General features: G+C 41.1%; 2 protein-coding genes across 2 annotated transcripts; both read right to left on the bottom strand.

Annotated features, from left to right (window-relative positions):
• Positions 1-658: 658 nt before the first annotated feature.
• LOC123969607 (GTP-binding protein Rhes-like) lies at positions 659-7,512 on the bottom strand. Its single transcript, XM_046047166.1, has 2 exons — positions 7,491-7,512; positions 659-2,655 (listed from the first exon to the last, which is right to left on the bottom strand). The coding sequence occupies exons 1-2, from the start codon at positions 7,510-7,512 to the stop codon at positions 1,853-1,855; spliced, it is 825 nt and encodes a 274-aa protein (XP_045903122.1). The 3' UTR covers positions 659-1,852.
• Positions 7,513-9,353: 1,841 nt separating this feature from the next.
• On the bottom strand, positions 9,354-15,781 carry LOC123970245 (fascin-like). The gene is made up of 5 exons (XM_046048217.1): positions 14,777-15,781; positions 12,471-12,627; positions 12,217-12,338; positions 11,739-11,909; positions 9,354-10,824 (listed from the first exon to the last, which is right to left on the bottom strand). Exons 1-5 carry the CDS (start codon positions 15,606-15,608, stop codon positions 10,619-10,621), a joined length of 1,488 nt encoding a protein of 495 aa, XP_045904173.1. The 5' UTR covers positions 15,609-15,781; the 3' UTR covers positions 9,354-10,618.
• Positions 15,782-17,287: the final 1,506 nt, after the last annotated feature.

Genomic DNA, 17,287 nt, shown 5'->3' with positions numbered 1-17,287 from the left:
GGGCGTTCAATTTCTACTTTATTCTCCATTATAACTTTCATTGGTAGCCTATACTACTGATACTCCTATTCGTTGTACAACTGATAATAATCGTCTATCGCCATTGTCTCAATCATAATAAACTATCAAACCATACAAAAATCTTATTAATGTTTATAAGTCCAAGTGAAACTATGCAATAGACCTGCTGCTGAAACTGAGCCAGATCATCCTATGTGCTTGCTTGAATACACACACCAAAAGCACTGTATCAATTTATATAATTTTACTTATGTTTTTGTGTTTTTCTTTACTTTATATTAAAAAAGAACTTAATTTTGAATTTCTATTGATCTTTTCAAATGACTGAGAAAACAAAACTGTGCAAAGGGTGTTTGTATTCTGTATGTGAAACCAACAACATATTTTAATGTGTAATCTTGCAGCAACATCCTTGCCATGTCAAAAAATGTATATATATTTTTTAAAACAAACCAGACATATTATAGTGTATCCTGTTTCATCAGCAGAACTGCTGGAAATATCTTCTTTTTCCTTATTGATGCTTGTGTGCCCATGACCTCCTGTTTTCAATTGCAGATTATAGAACTGACATGTGGATAAGGAGAGGAGGATAAGAGGCGAATAAGTGGATGAGGAGAGGACAGATGAACAAAAATTGACCATGAGATCTGTGGGTTTATTTATTCTCTTTGTTACACTTGACAGTGTGTCTCTGTGCGTGTGTGGGTGTTTGTGTTAACCCTCTAAAACAGCGGGACGTTGCTTCATATAAAGAGAGGAGCTATTTTTATGGACTGCTCTAAATATTCCTTCAATGCATCTGCTGAGGATAACAAAGGCAGTTATAATAAGAAAGAAAAACCTCAGGCCGTGTAGATTTATTTATTGACCCATGACAGTTAAAATCTTTTTTAATTCTAATGTTTTGTGTCTGCTTTTGGCAACAACTGGAGACAAGGAGAAATGTCTTTAATGTGGTTGATTGTGCAGTAAGGGGGTTAATCATCACAAATTCAGGGATCCAGAATTTACCAAGTTTAAAAGTCCTCTCTGATTACTTTCATGATTGTATCATATGCTTACTATAAATAGCCTAACCTATAGCTAATTGAGCACTTTGTATCGTAGAGAGATTCGCATAGACATGAACAACTTTCTTTTTGTCTCTGAAATGAGGAAAACTAGTTTGTCTGTCCTTAATATGGAGTAGGCTACTAAATATTATGATCTACAAAAATACATATACAGTTATAAAAACAATGTTGAACGTAGGTCCTATAATAGAAGAGCGGAAATAAGGGTCCAAAATCCTTAAATTGCTGACAGCAATAGTGGAAGGTAGTCTAAGTATATTTACCCGAGTAGCCTCTTGTACTTGAAGTAGGCCTACTTGTTCTTTACTTCAGTATTTCTATTTAATTTTACTTGAGACTTCCACTCCGCCACATTTCAGAGGAAAATATTGTACTTTCCACAGTAGCCTACATTTAGATATAGGCCTTGTTATACTTTGAAGATTTTAAGATATTAGGCTACATATAATCAGTAATATATGGTGCAATTTTTATTAAGAAGTTGAAATTGGCTTTATTTGAGCCAGCTACAACCTAAATGCTAATGTGGCCTATCCATAGGCTAATAGTAATCCCAAATTAGCCTATATCTATACTGATAGTGATTCTTTTGCATAAGATACACGTTTAGGCTACTTTTGAAAACGTACTTCCTTCCAACTTTCCACCTCTGGACAAACCAGGTAGGCCTAGAGTAGGCTACTGTGATGACCAGCAACACCTGAACACATGCAGTCCAGCTGCAGAATCCATCATCAAACAGAAATAAAATGTTCCTATGACAGGACACAGCTGTTGTTCTTCTGCAGTGGTGGTCTTTTCTTTACTGCTGGTCTGGGCAACGTGTCTCTGCGCTTGCACACCGTAGGGCTCAGCCGGTGCGGCAGGTTCACCTGTTGTAGCAGTGCGCGAAACACTCCGAGCGTGTTTCCACCGGTGCGCGCGGACGCCTCCACGAAGTTGGCGTCCCACTCGCCTTCCACTGTGGCCATGACATCAGCTGCCAGCAGCACGCGACCCTCGGTCTCGGTCAGATCTGCCTTGTTGCCAACCACGGTGATGGGCGCGCCCTTGTCGCCCCGCAGCTCCAGAATCTCGTCGCGGAGCCGTCGCACCTCTTCAAGGGACCCGGGGTCGTCCACCGCGTACACCAGGGCGAATGCGTCACTGTGACGGATGCAGAGCTCCCGCATGGCCGGGAAGGAGTAGCTCCCGCTCGTGTCCAAGATCTCCAAGCGCATCTTCCCGGACCCCGCAGTGTCGTACTCCAGCACGTAAAGCTCCTCCACTGTGCGCGTGTACTTGTGCTCGAAGCGGTCGTGGAGATAACGACATATGAGCGCGCTCTTACCGACCTTAGCTGCCCCTAGGAACACCAGCCGGACTGTGTTGGGACGCCCTGACAGAGGCATGCTGACCTGGTCTGTGTGATTCGGAGCGAGCAAACAGAATCTTGTTCCCACTGGTGATGCCAGTGACTCTGGTCTCCTCTTTAAGCATTTATTGGTTTTATTGGAAGCCCTTTTATAGGCTGGCCACCGCTGCTCTCCACAGGAAACTCTCTCTCTCTCTCTCTCTCTCTCTCTCTCTCTCTCTCTCTCTCTCTCTCTCTCTCTCTCTCTCTCTCTCTCTCTCTTCAGGTGAAGCAGGATTCAGAGCATGCACTTTAGGTCAAGTTGAGACTTTAGTGCTAGACCATGCACCACTATGACATTTGGCAGCATGGAAACATTTAATGTCTTGTTACTGATATGTCAACAATTTCCAGGCACTCTTACTGGCCAGGCAGGCCTATGAGTCATGAAACTTCAACCACCACTACAGCAGAAAATTAAAAATCAAATGAAGTAAACAGGGCCACATTTCCACACTATATTTTTGTTATGCTGAAATTAGGCATCCATACTTGAGTCCAAATAGCCTAAAAGTAACAGCTCTCACTAGGAAGCAGGTAAATGCCCCGATCATTGTTATCGCATTACACATAACTGATATGTTATAAACATTATATAACATGGTATCTGATCAATGTGGAGCTAATTCTACTGTACTGTTGGGTAGTTTAATCTAAAAGGCATGTGTAGCGTAATCTAAAGTAACTGGTACATTTATTTATTTTAACTTTATTTATTTAAAATCTCCTTTTCATGAGAAACCTGGTGAAGACGGCAGCATTACAACACTGAAACAATAACATGCTACAGAAGAGTATAAATAGCATCCTGTTAAGATGCAGGTAGCTGTGAGATTCCGAAGCTAGTTAAGTAAAAAGAAGATGAAATATTGACCAAAAGTGCTATTTTTCAAATAATTTAAAACTGAATTGGATTCAACAAAGGCAGTCACCTCTGACCATGTCAAATGCAATGGATTAGACAGTAACCTACTTGCCTTAAAATTGCACTTAAGAACAGTAGGCTACTTGTGTAATCACTTAGTTACAGTCCACCACCAGTGTAATCATTAGTGACCTACTGTATGTACAAGTAATTTTCAGCAATGGTGAACTTGCTTTGAATTACCAGACTTTGATATGTCCACAGACAAACTCCCTGATCACAAGCTGGCCTAAAATGCCATGCATTAATACTTGGTGACCAGTTTTGTTTTGCATTTTTGGCTCATTTCCTTTATTGGTTTATTGGTCCATTATCCCCACATGTTTTTTGCAATTGTGTTCCTAGGAACTCACAGCCTGAAGTCTGTCAGTCATAAAGAGATGGTCATTCATGCACACACAACCATAATAAAGACACGTGCAGTCATATTTACACCCGTTATGAGTCATGGAAGGTTTCGCTGTAATGATCTCCCTCAAAGATCCGCTGTTTGATACAAACAAGGAGTAGATGGAATCTTGTAGATAATTTCAGCAGCCCAATATTTACTACCTGAGTGTACCACACCTGAATTTCTTGAGAAGCAGGTGCGGTAAAGAACAGATGGGTAGCAAAAGTAGGATTACATAGTACCAGTCACATTTATATGTGGCCATCAATGGGGTTTTAGAGAACCTCTTAATTGTTTTCTCTACGAGCGTGTCATTATTGTCACATGGTACAGAACAAAACTCCTTTCTGTCTCTTGCTGACTCACACTGTCTGGCTGGATGTGGCTATCAGTGGGCAAACAGATACTGCGATAATTTGTCAATGTGTGCATGCATTTGGGTGCATGCATTAGTTTGTTCTATCTCTTATCTCTACCCTTGAAGAAGGTCAGTTCTTCCTGTTTAATTTACGGGAGCAAATAAGACAGGAACAAATTAAATAAAAAAGAACAAATCTGCCGACAAACTAACATGAGCGAATGGTTGTAACAGCACTTTCATTAGATGCATCTGTCAGATCTCATTTAATATGGACGTGTTCACTGTCTGTGGCTTTTTTAGGGTAGGCCTGTCTTTTGGCATGAATTGCAGCATTTGTGGGCCTTTCTGCAAAGCAACCACCTGTCATCTTGGCATCTGTTTCTAGGTGAATTCTCAACAATACCGTCAAGACTGGTAGTAAAACATTACATGTAAACAACACCAAAACAGTGCGAACACCTAAACATTACACCTATATGTGATTGTTGAACATTTCTTTCCAAAAATATGGATGTTAATCTGCTGCTATAACAATCTCCACTCTTCTGGCTTCAGATTTTGGAACCTGGCTGCAAGGATTTGCTCCCATTAAACAACAAAAGATTTACTGACGTCTGCCACTGATGTTGGTTGATAAAGCAGGCTCACAGCTGGCATTCACGTACTTCCCAAATGTGTTGGTTGAGGTTGAGGTCAGAGCTCTGTGCAGGCAAATCAAGGTCTTCCACACTAAATGTATGAAACAATTTATTTTTTTTGGATGTGGCTTTGCTTTGTTGAAACAGCAGAAGGCCTTCACCAAACAAAGTTGCAAGATCCATAAAGATGGAAGCACATGCTGTGGCAATTTCAAAGTGATAGTTCAGGAGCTAAGGCACAGAAGCTAAGCAATGTTCTGCTGTAAACAGGATCAGTAGCAACACATATTTTAGCCACCCACTAAAAAAAAACTATATCAGTTCAAGTGTACCCTATGTGTTTAATATTTTCAGCTCTCTACCTTGCTATCAGACAGCCGTTTCCTTTAGAACTACATTTTCTCAACTGTAGAACTTCTGTACTGTACATAAGCGTAACTTGGCTGCACAATTTATAAAGTAAATGGCTGTCTGATGGTCTGTTTCTCCAAACTAGGGACATGCTGACTGTCATCTACTGCAGGTAATGCACTGACTATGGATAAATACAATATATATATATATATATATATATATATATATATATATATATATATATAAAAACATCCTGAACTATCCCTTTAACTGAAACTGGCCTAAATAATGAAGGTGTCCACATGCTTTTTGACCATATAGTGCACATAGTGAAATTAAACCAAATCATCTTCACATTATATACACTAGATGGCAGCAGTAAACTTATTAGGACACCAGCACTGAAGTAGTTAAGTATGTTTTGGAAAATTACTGGTGTAACTGTAGTAATGTAAGTAACTGTAATATGTGATACATGTAGAGGTAGCAGTGCTACAGTTAGTTCACACAACAAAGTACAATCCTGAAAACCACAAAAACAAGGAAACAAATTTAGTAAGCTGTCATGCCCAACATATTAGTTATAGTATGTGTGTCTGAGTTACTCCAAGTTCATACCATGACATTTGAAATTTGAAAAAGAGAACATCTCAACTCTAGGTCCATTTACTATCTTTTCCCAGAGCTTTAACCTCTTAGATTCTGAGCAAATTACGTCCACTGATGAAGACCATGAGATGTGATCTTAATTAGTGGTGAATGTGTTTTTGTGGGTTACAGGGATCTCCACTTTTACCTTTACTGTCTGTACTTCTGTGTGGATATTATCTTGGCTGCTAGCCCCTACCCCTACAGCCCTTTCTCCCTCTTTCTTGCTATCTCTCTTGCTCTCTCTCTCTCTGCCCCAACCGGTCGAGGAAGATGGCTGCTCACCCTGAGCCATGGTTCTGCTCGAGGTTTCTGCTTCTTTGAAGGATGTTTTTCCTTGCCTCTGTCACCAAGTGCTTGTTCATGGTGGGAATTGTTGGGTCTCTGTAAATAATAGAACGAAGAGTAGGCCTACAGTCTAGGCCTGCTCTATATGAAAAGCATTATGAGATAACTATTGTTGTGAATTGGCGCAATATAAATTACATTAAATTTAATGAATTGAAAGTCAGACAGCTATGCCAACAATAATGGTTGGTTATAGAACACCACGGAAGAGTTTTTCACCTGATTTTGAGGAGCATCTTTTTCGATATGCAGGTCAGCTGACATTTATTTTGGTCTGTCACCAAGTGAGGTCAAAAGATTTGCCTACTGCGTGTCTATGTGGGCAGAAAACAAAAAGACCAGCAAAGAGTGGTTTACAGGCTTACTAAAGAGGCAAATAATGCTGTCCCTCAGAAACAAGCCTTGCCAGGACAAGTAGCTTCAACAGAGAAAATGTTTTCTTGGACAATGTAGACAAAGAGAAACAGAAATATGAGTTTTGACCAGGAGACATATGGAATGTTGAGGAAACTGGGGTGACCACTGTACATAATACTGACAAAGTGGTGGCCAGACATGGATTCAAACAAGTAGGGTCACTGATCTCTGCTGAAAGGGGCACACTGACCTGTGCTTTCTGTGACACAGGGAATAGGATACCATCATATTTTATTTTCCTTTTATTTTCCTGTGTCAACTTAGACAATCAGTTCCTGATCGTGCCAACTGGCTGCAAATGAGGGGCAAATCCCTCTGAATGGATAAAAGATATGCACTTTGTTGACTTCCTGAAATATTTTAATAAACATGCAAAGTGCTTAAAAAAGAGAATACCTGTTTCCTCTTTTTTGCTGTCATTCCCACACTGCTCCCATTACACAGTAGTAGTGTTGTTGTGTAGTTTTTGACAAGCCAGTGTGACATCTTACCTGCCGATGGGGCAAATTGTGATAAATGCACACTCTTTATTCAACAGTCGACAACTTGGTAATGAGATAAGATATGAAGATGTAATGAATACAAAATATGTGCTCAAGACTTCCTTCTTTAATTTGGTATGAAAATTATACCATTGTGATGTATGGTGCCCAGTAAATGCTGGACAGTGAAAAAAGTGTGACAACATACCCTGATCTCCCCTACTCCAAGAACATTTTCACCAAGCAATTTGAATGAAATCTCTTCCCTTTTCTCTGTTGAAGCTGTCAGAGACGCATAACCCTGACTGATTTCAGGACTCTCCTCCAGCATGCATAAATGTCTTTCTCCTCATGGTCATTTGCTGGACATGTTCTCTTTTCATCTTTCCTCTCATTCATTTCCTGCTTTGTTTTCCTCCCTGCTTATTATTCTTACCTTCTTCCGTTCTTAGTGCCATATTAGTTTTTTTCTGGCAGGGAGATTTGGCAAGATATGGCCATGTGTTTTCACTTAGATGATGGGTTTTGCACACACAGCACACAAAACACAGACTGACTGAAAAGTCATGGGAATGAGAATATTATTGCATTAGTGTGAGCACAGTGGAAACTCCAATTCATTTAGGCACTATGACATGTCTAATCTTATTTTATCTTGATGTTTTTATTCACAAAGTCCTATTTCAGTCTCTTAGTGTCTGAATTGCCTGAGAGGATCTGTAGTTATTGACTATTACAAGGCTTATTAAGATTATTTATCTATGCGTGTCTGTTATATCTCCGAACATTCATCGTCCTTTGCCTGTTACCATGGCAACACGCAGAGATTCTGCAGTGGAGGATGAAGGATGTTTGTTGGCCTGTTCCTGTTCCTGTCTCTGTCTGTATCAAAACAAATATGTATACTTTAGCACACATTACACTGACTGAGTGTTTTTTAAGAGGAGAGAGCTGAGTTTCCTCTGCTGGAGGACAGAGAAAGTAGAGTAGGTTACCTCCCTCTACCCTCGCCTTCCTTTATCTTGTACAGTTTTGGCTCTATGGAATCTCAAGGGGGCATGATGCAGGCGTTTTCTTTTTCTCCCACACACAACAGAATTTGCAAAAATCATGACAGCTGATTTTCTTATCAGAACAAGATGGTTGCCATATACAATATGCCAAGTCACTAAATTGAAGCCATGATGGCTCTGCTCATTTTCTATTCGGGTTTGAAAGGAAGGAACATATCGCCCAGTGCAACAATGTAGCTCAATCATGTGTTTTTAAAAGTTTTGGACAACAATGGAAGTATGTGGCCCAACTACACAACACATTAATACTTAATATGATCTAGTTTTATTTTTATTTGTCAGGGACAATGCAACAAACACATTGCAATAGGTTACAATAACATGAAACGGATGTGTTGCATATAGGGTTTCTAGCCAAGGCTAATTTGCAACCTCAGTCCCATCATTGTTGGTGTTGGACTTTTTTTTATTGGAATTAATGGCAATGATAAAAATATAAAAGATCACCAGACTTAGCCTATAATAGATATTTCAGTTAAATGCATAATTCCTTTTCTTATTCTCTTGACTTCAGCTTTGTGTTGTCATGGTGAAGTCAAGGTGACAGAACTTTTTCTGGCGCTCAAGAACCTATACAGTCTAACCATACATTTTGCACAATTGAACCTGTTTTCTGAACTTTTAAGTATCTATTCATCCAATTACAAACAAGAGGTTGCAGCTCTGTGAGGCTGAGTGTGAGCATGCTAACATGCTCACGATGACTATGCTAACATGCTGATGATGGGCAAGTAATGTTCACCATGTTCACCATGTTAGTTTAGCCTGTTAGCATGCAAACATTTCCTAATGGGAATGTGATTATTTATGCTGGTATTTAAACCAAAGTACTGGACAAATTTAACAAACTAAACAATTATTTGAAGTTATTACATTCTGAAGGGGACAATCCATTCCATTGTACTCACTGAACACAACAAATGTGAACCTCATGTTGGAGCTAGAGGAGATGTCAGGTGATCACCTAATTCAGTAGGCTTTGTTCTCAGGGCACCATGGATATCTATGCACAATCCTGTGTGTCAGTCTTTGACTGGAACCACACTGCTAAAACCATATGTTACTCAGGATAATATACACACCTTACTGTTAAAAGTTTTCTTAGAAACTATTTCTTTGGTAGAATGATGATCCAAATAAAACTGTTGACAGCACGGTCTGTGGAATATCCATGTAAGCAAACCTGGACAAACAAAACTGAATGCAAAGAAATCAAGGAGAAGGTCCACTGTTAAGAGGGAAAACTTTATTGGGGTGTTTACTCCATGTAATTCAAATGTGAACATGAAAAAGAAAAGACTAAAATGCTCTATGGAAGGCACAGCCACAATAACAGCCAGAGATATGACTGACTCCATCATTGTGTTTATACACCAACAGCAGCACCGAATCTAAGGCAGACATTTCATCACAACAAACATGTGCTTTTAACTTCTTGCAGTTGGACACTAGATCATTGTGCAGATTTAAAGTCACAGTTGGAATCAATGTATCTGTTACTGCATATTTGTAAGTATTAATGTGCATTTGAGTGTTTAGTAACTAGGTGTTAACCCACCACCTCCCTTTTGTACTTCACACAACAGAAAGGATGTCCATTATAACTAAAAAATGAGAACATTTCAAAAGTTTTTTTCACTTGTCCTCTCCTTTCATTTGTTTCCTCCTCAAGTATAATTGGAACCCTTGCACTAATCTGAGGAACCAGAAAAAAATAGTGGATTATAGTGATGAAGGGAACTACTACTTTATGAAGCTGCATCTGTCTATATACAGATTTTGTCTGGCTGCACATCTAAGAGTGAGAATGTAAGTAGCATACAAGCGAAGAACATTTCTTTCTTTACAGTCGCAACACTATTGCACTGAAATTTTCCTATGGTTACTATGTTCCTGAAGCATTCAGAGACAAAGAAAGCCTTATTTACAGCAGAAATATGTAAATCAGTAACATCCTGGATCTTATGTATGTAATGCTGTATAGTTAGAAAGAGGAAACAGGAGATGAAAGCTGCACAATACAGCCAGCAGGACATTTAGCAGAAGAAGGTTAGATATTGTAAGTTATGAGTTAGAGCATTCTACATGTTGGTTTTCACCAGTATTTACCACAGATAGGTACAACCAATAACAGCAATCATCCTGATATTCATCAGGTACAGCTTGTGTAAATTTGACTGGAAGTGAAATTAATAATGTGCAACCACATTATAATTCATTCATCAAAAAACAGGTCATCACACATCCAAATCTCCAGTAAAAAGCCCAGAAAAAAGATTGAGAAAAAAAAAAAAACTAAATAAAACACCTTTGGTGCTTTGGTGCCATGATTTCCAGGTTATCAGCTTCAATTTCCACCACACACCCATCCAGACAAATTCACAATTACACACACACCCACAGGCACGCACACATATGCAAAAACAGCTACCTACAGTATCTATCAATAGTTTGAAGCATTGTGTCAGTGGAGAAGTTCGGCTGTGCTCTCTCAGTATTCCCAGAGGGTGGCGCTGTCCAGGGAGTCAGCACTGGCTTTAAGCCCTCCGGCATGGTCTCCTTTAAGGTACTTCCCCCCCAGAGCACAAATGGCCATCTTGTTGAGGTCACAGAACTCAAACAGGAACTGGACAGGAGTGGAGCTGCTGCACACCACTGCTGTGTCGTCTCCAACACACCAATACTTCCCCAGGGAGTCTGGACAAACAACACACACTTAATGAAGCCTGAGTCACACACAGCATGCATAGCATTTAGTGATATGTTTACGTTTCAAAGTGACAGGTTAAATAATCAAATTAACGCTCACTACATTTAACGTCACATGTAATGGTTGTGTTATGCGTGATATGGAAAAGCCTTTTTACATGCCTCATTTAGTTAGATTAAATGTGCTTACTATTTACACCGCAATGTGGTGGAAAGATGATAGATCATATTGATTTATGGTTCAGCTGTAAGTAGGTGTGCAATGCTGCGTTTCAGATGACTGACATGTTGATCCATATAGAAATTATATTATTCCCATTAGATGTTTTAATTATAGTCTTTCTCTAAGGCAGAGTGGAGTAAAACAGGGCTATGGAGAGCACTACTTTTTAAAGGCCCACACCAAGATGAGAGCAAAGAGGGATCTTGTGCACAGGATTATGTGAATCTGATATAGTTTCTTAAATTGAAAAAGGTTTCATACAACTCTCAAGTCTCAAAAAAAAGTTTTCAACCAGCGAGTCAATTTTCCTATTGATAAAACAATGAAGTAATAAAGAAAGACATTCTGCTTCATATTTTCTGGATGTCTAATAGGCAACAGTTTACTAACAAATTTGCCATACCAACTTTATAAGACAACAATATGTTAATTTTGTGTTGACAGCTGACATTTACAACTTTGGCCTCAAGTGCTAGTACAAGTTTTACAAGCTAGTAAAATACACACATTCAAAAACATCTACCATCAGGATGCTAAAACATCTATATTCACATATTTTCTATACATTGGGCAGCTTCGCTTTGTTTGAAAAATGGCCAGCAGGCATTTGAACTATGCGACTTGTAGTAAATAAATAAAAGCACCACAACAGTTCTGTAAACTAATAATTTTTTTTTACCTTTGAGGGCGTAAGCTCCGCTGTGGAACTCCAGCTGGAAAACATCATATGATGCTCGGTTGGAGTCCAGGGTCGCCAATCCAGCTTTACGAGCCCCGATGAAACCATGTTCCCCACGAAGGACGATGAGTGGACGGTTAATCAGCTTCATCAGGAACTGTTCAGCCTCCCCTGAAGAGACAGGCTTTTTAGGGTTGTGTCAAACAGATTTGGTTATTGTTTCCGAAAAGCATCTTGTGGCTAATCATAGCGCATAGACATACAAGGGTACTAAGATTATCTAAACTTGAAAATGCTTTTGGGAAACAGGGTCCTTGTTCTGTTAGGGATGAAGGGAAAATATCCTAGGTGAGAATAATTACTGACACAAATAAGAAAATCCTGATAGAATCTTGATCTTTCTGTAAAAAATAAAAAGTCCATTCGCTTTTAATTAGTTATTTTACACTCCTCTTTTTTCATCAGAAACGTCACTGACCTGCATTGTCAACTGTAGCAGCTAGTTGCCCGTTCTTCTTAGCAATCACATATTTGCTGTTAGCTGCACGCACACACACACGACCGTCATGCCATTCCAGGTCAAAGAAAGTGTTGGCTGACCTGTGACACACATTACCAAACTTAATGAGTTGACTGTGAAGGATGGAAATGTGTGAAATAAAGTGAGTGATCTTCAACGTGATGCAGTTTGTGTGTGTGTGTTTGTTTGTTTGTTTGTGTGTGTGTGGTTACTTGGTGGAGGCAGTGCACTGCAGGCCTCCACTTGCTGTCAGAGTCCAGTATTTTCCAGCAGCAGTTCTGAAGGCACACTTCCTGTCCTCACGACTCATCTCCATCTGGAAGACTTCCTGGTCCCCTTCCTCGTTCTGATTGGCTGAAAGGTCCATGCCTAGAAAAGTGGGGCAGTCTGCTGTCAGTTTTCATTTGTCTCTGGAGGTTTCCCTCCTTGTCTGAAACTCTCCAACCCTCTAATTCATGAAGTTCCCCAGATAGACTCTTAAAGGGACAGAAACATCCTGAACTCTCTGTGCCCAGCTGTTAAAGGTGTGGCCACAGAGGTTTGTTGTAATATGGCACACATGCAGGGAATGTGGCCACCCTGACAGGGATTAAGTATGGGGAAGGGAGTGATGGTGAAAAGGATTGAAGAACAGTTTTTCCAAATAAGAAAGAATTTGAAGATTGAATGCGACATGTCTTGTGACTGCATTACATTCTGGTATAATGGCGATACAGAGGACAAATAAACATATTTATTTTTCCCATTGTGAATAGTATATTTGAGGCTTGAACTAAAAAAACACAGTAAATTGCAAAAATAAAGACTTGAGACTCCCTAACGACTTGACGTAAAACCATTCAAGATCCAGGTTTTAAATACTTAGTTATCAGGCCTATTAAAAGAACTAGGTCTCAGTTATTTAAGAACACTAGTAGTAAAGCAGTAATAATTGATTATTTACCCACTTTGGGGTTGCAAATTGTAGGTTCTTCTCATCACCTTATACAGTTGATATGGTGGACATATTAGCAAATAGTTGCCTACATATCAAGCACATGTGAAGCAGCATCATCGTTCATTTGGAGACATGGCAAATCCACTATATTACTATAGTATAAGTCCACTATTCACTCTACTTTAACCTCTATTTTGGTCAGCACCGACTCCTGAGGGAAATATCTTGCTCTTTAGCTGCTACATGCTCCACTATGTGTAACAGCTAGTCACTAACTTTGTGACTTTATTTGGCGTTTGGTGCTGGACAGGGAGCGTACAGACGGATTATCAGAGTTTTGTCATTGAAAACAGCTGCCTGCTGCATCTGAAGACGCTGATGAAAATGGTGAGATTGAAACAAAACAGTAAAGTTGCGGGTCGTAAAACCAGAACAACGAGCTGCAAGATGCTAAAACACCATGTCGGACAGAACTGCAGTCAGCTGATAATTCTCTGTGGTTTTGATACTTTAAGTGACACTGTTTACATTGCAGGTAGTCATCTGGCTCAAACTCTGCTTTAACACAGCTTTGAGAGAAAAATGTTGAAATCTGACACAGGAAAGACTTGCATCTAGATCTGCAATTTGCTTATAAAGACTTGAAACTTACAGAATACAGCATAGAAGAGTCCAGAGAAAAAAACCTCTTGCTCCTAATTAAGAAACTGACACAGAAACCTAATTTTTACCATTGAACAGTTGGCTAAAAAAATGCCTGTGCTCACATTGACACTACTGGCCCATTGGGCGACAGATGCAGCAGGGGTGGTCCTTTACAAATGTCTGAATGTATGTTCAACACCTTCACCTTGCTCCCTCTGCATGTGTGTTTCCCTTCAGTCTTAAATGGCCATAACTTCAAGGAAAGACCAAGTCACAAGTCACTGATCTACGCTGATCTCATTCAAACAAAGATTATCTTCCTTCTTACACAATCCATCCCTCCTGGAATGCACACACACACACGCACACACACACCTGCATGCATTAAAGCATTCTGATTGCATGGTTAACAATCAGTCCCATGTGCATGCATCACAGAGTGAGACTGAGTGGCGACAAGACAAAGAGGTTGCATGTGGCATAAAGATCCACATTCAGCAAGACGGTCACACCTCCTCTTTGTAGCCTGTTTTCTCTGCCTCTCCTTCATTTTATCACTTTTTGTCTCCTAAACAAACCCTTCCCATCGTTTCCTGTCTATTCTCAATCTATTCTGAGATAAAGAATGATGGATAACTGTAGACTGAAGCTGACCCTGAACCGGCAGCCACAATGCAGGGGTAGAATTACTGCAGAAAAATGTTAAGCTAGGCAGAGACTGGCCAAAAGGAGGGAGGGGGAGGAGGAGAAAGTGAGAGCATGGTAATGAAAAACACATGGTGTGAGGAAAATGAAGTCTCTAATTCTGTTCTGCTCTCTCTCTCAAGCCAAGTCATGCAACAGCTGCATCTGGTGTGTGCCCAGTTATGCAGTGACTTCATCTGTATGGTGAAATGGGATTTTTGTTTCTGGCTCTGTGTGGCTGCAGAGCCTCACCTTGCCTCGTGGAGACGTTTCTCTCGTTGCCTGCAGTGAGTACGACCTGCGCGTGGCTGCGCTCCAGGCCAAACAGTTCATCTTTCCCAACCCGGGTGCTTTTCCCAGACTTCATTGTGCCGGTAGGGCCCATGGGTGCCAGGTAGCGACCGTTGCAGTCGCGGAATGCCACTTTTCCGGAGCGAAACTCCAGCATGTAGCCGGTATCCTTGTCCGTTTTGACGGACAGACTACCATCATTGCGGAGGAAGCGGTTGTCACAGGTCTCGAGGTGGTAGCGCTGGTCACGGTAGACCAGTGTCACAAGCGAGTCGACCCCCCAGGGAACATCCCGGTTTATTGACACCTCCTGCCGCTCTCCCTGCGCACTCAGGTGGGCGAAGCGTTTGCGCGCAAAGCTGTACAGGTTGACCTGCGGATGCACAGCCAGGTGCACGCTCCATTTCTCTGCCGGTGAGGCAGTCTGCGCAAAGCAGGTGATGCGGTCCTGGCTGCCGCCAAGGTACCGGCCATGGGGCTCGGACTGCAGAGACCACCGCCCGTCCTCGTGCGCGGTGATGACGAAGCGGCAGTCCCGGCCGCGCGTCTCGCTGTCCGCGGTAACGTTGCCGTCTTTGTCCGTAGCGAGGTAGCGGCCCAGGTGGGAGAGGAGGAACACGGCGCTGCCGTCCTCTCCAGTCTGCTCCAGGGTCCAGGTCTGCTTCTTCTTCAGGCTGCTGGCCGAAGCGTTGACTTTGAAGCCGAAAGTCTCCGCCGTCAGATATTTCCCCTCGCTATTGATGAGTCCCAGAGGGATCTGCAGCAGGTCCCCGTCGGCGCCGTTTGAGGACATGATTGCCGTTTGTCAAGAAGAGAAAATAAAAGAGATGTTGTGCCTGTTAAAGAGACGGATAGAGTGATTGTGGGGGTGTCTGACAGAGAGAGGCAGAGAGAGAGAGAGAGGACAGAGAGAGCTGCTTTGTGCTGACTGATGATGATGAGTGTCCCCTGACTGCAAATCCAGACTGCCTCGCTGGAGCTGCAGGAGTTGCAGGACTGGGAGTTTTGTTTTGCAGTACACGCCCCAGATACAGGCAGAGGAGCTGTAGGGGATTACTGCAATAGGGGCTACTGTCAAACTACCCCACCCCTGTTCATCTACAAACATATGTAGCCTAATCAGTATCATCCAAGCCTTTTGTAATATCTAATTTCCTTCACATCCATATTTCCCCCCCACGTTCCCTCTCTCTAATTGAGATCTGCTCACCCACAGTTCCACATGGATAGAGCCATTCATCAACTGACAGAACAGTGTTTGTCTTCAGGGCTGTGCTTGTTGGGTTGTCTAAAGATAGTGAGGTAAAGTTTATCAGAAGGACACGATCTAAGTAAAAGTACAGACTACAAAAGTATGCAAGTCTGTTCACTTATATACTTACTGACAATGAATGGAAATCTACTGTAATAGAGCATTATGATATTTCAGACCATAGTGTGCTTCCAATTGTGTGTCCAAGATTTTGGGTTGTGTTTTTTTTTCCTTTTTCAACATGACTGTTTCCAAACAAAAAGCCAGGTCAGACTCAGAGCCCTGACCTCAACCAAATCCAACACCTTTGGGATGAATTAAAATAGATATGCACCAAACTAAGCTCTCTGGACCTCTTGTCTCTTTCTCTCTTCTCTCTGCGCTGTAGGATGAGTGTATGTCTGTTATATCTCTCTCCTTTGTCAACATTTTATCATTGCATCATTAGCCCTGGAAATGAAACGCTATAGCCTACTTGGAAGGACTGTGTTGAATTCCTATCAGTGCAGGTAATGAATAATATTGTGTTTGGGAATACACACATAGAAATCTGATGTCGAGAACAAAGTTATGGTTAAGTATGGGTTTCTGTTTTCGGCTTCAGTTGTTTCCTGACTTTGTTCTCTTCCTTGTGTTTTCACACCTTTTCACTCACTCACTCAGCCCTGCCTGTCTCTTCCGTCCTACTCCCCAGGGCTCTGGTGTGCTTATATTTTCCTCAAACCTATACAATATTAGCAGGCTAATACAAAGACCAATGAGAAGCCAATTTATCCAGTTAAGCCTTTTGAGCCATTTGGTTTGTTTCTTCTCCTGCGGCAGTCTATAACTCTGAATCGGATTATGTTAATGTGCTGTTTTGACTGTGTATTGAAATATCGGTTGCAGATTAGTGTTTTACAGAGTTATCTGCCTCAGTGGAAGAATGCCAGTGGAGTGGTGCTTTACAGCCAGCACACTGTTGTGTCCTGTAATGTCCATCCTCCTCACCCACAAACACGTTATTTTTTGTGTTCTTTAGAGGGTCAGAACTCGTCTGTAAAACTTCAACATGTAATGTGAGGATGTATGACACACTTTTCACCCTGTTTCCCATTACTGAAAATTCTACAGGGAGGGTTCACGGGTAAGCAAATTTGCAGACCTGTACATGTTTTGTCAATGTTTATGCAAATGACTGTCCTGCAAAGCTGCGGGATACATGCGAGTGTGTGTTTGTA

This window comes from Micropterus dolomieu, linkage group LG04 (genome assembly GCF_021292245.1).
Source record: "Micropterus dolomieu isolate WLL.071019.BEF.003 ecotype Adirondacks linkage group LG04, ASM2129224v1, whole genome shotgun sequence".
NCBI classification, from domain to species: domain Eukaryota; kingdom Metazoa; phylum Chordata; class Actinopteri; order Centrarchiformes; family Centrarchidae; genus Micropterus; species Micropterus dolomieu.
The sequence above is the reverse complement of the archived record's forward strand: the minus strand, read 5'-3'. Positions and strand labels throughout refer to the sequence as shown.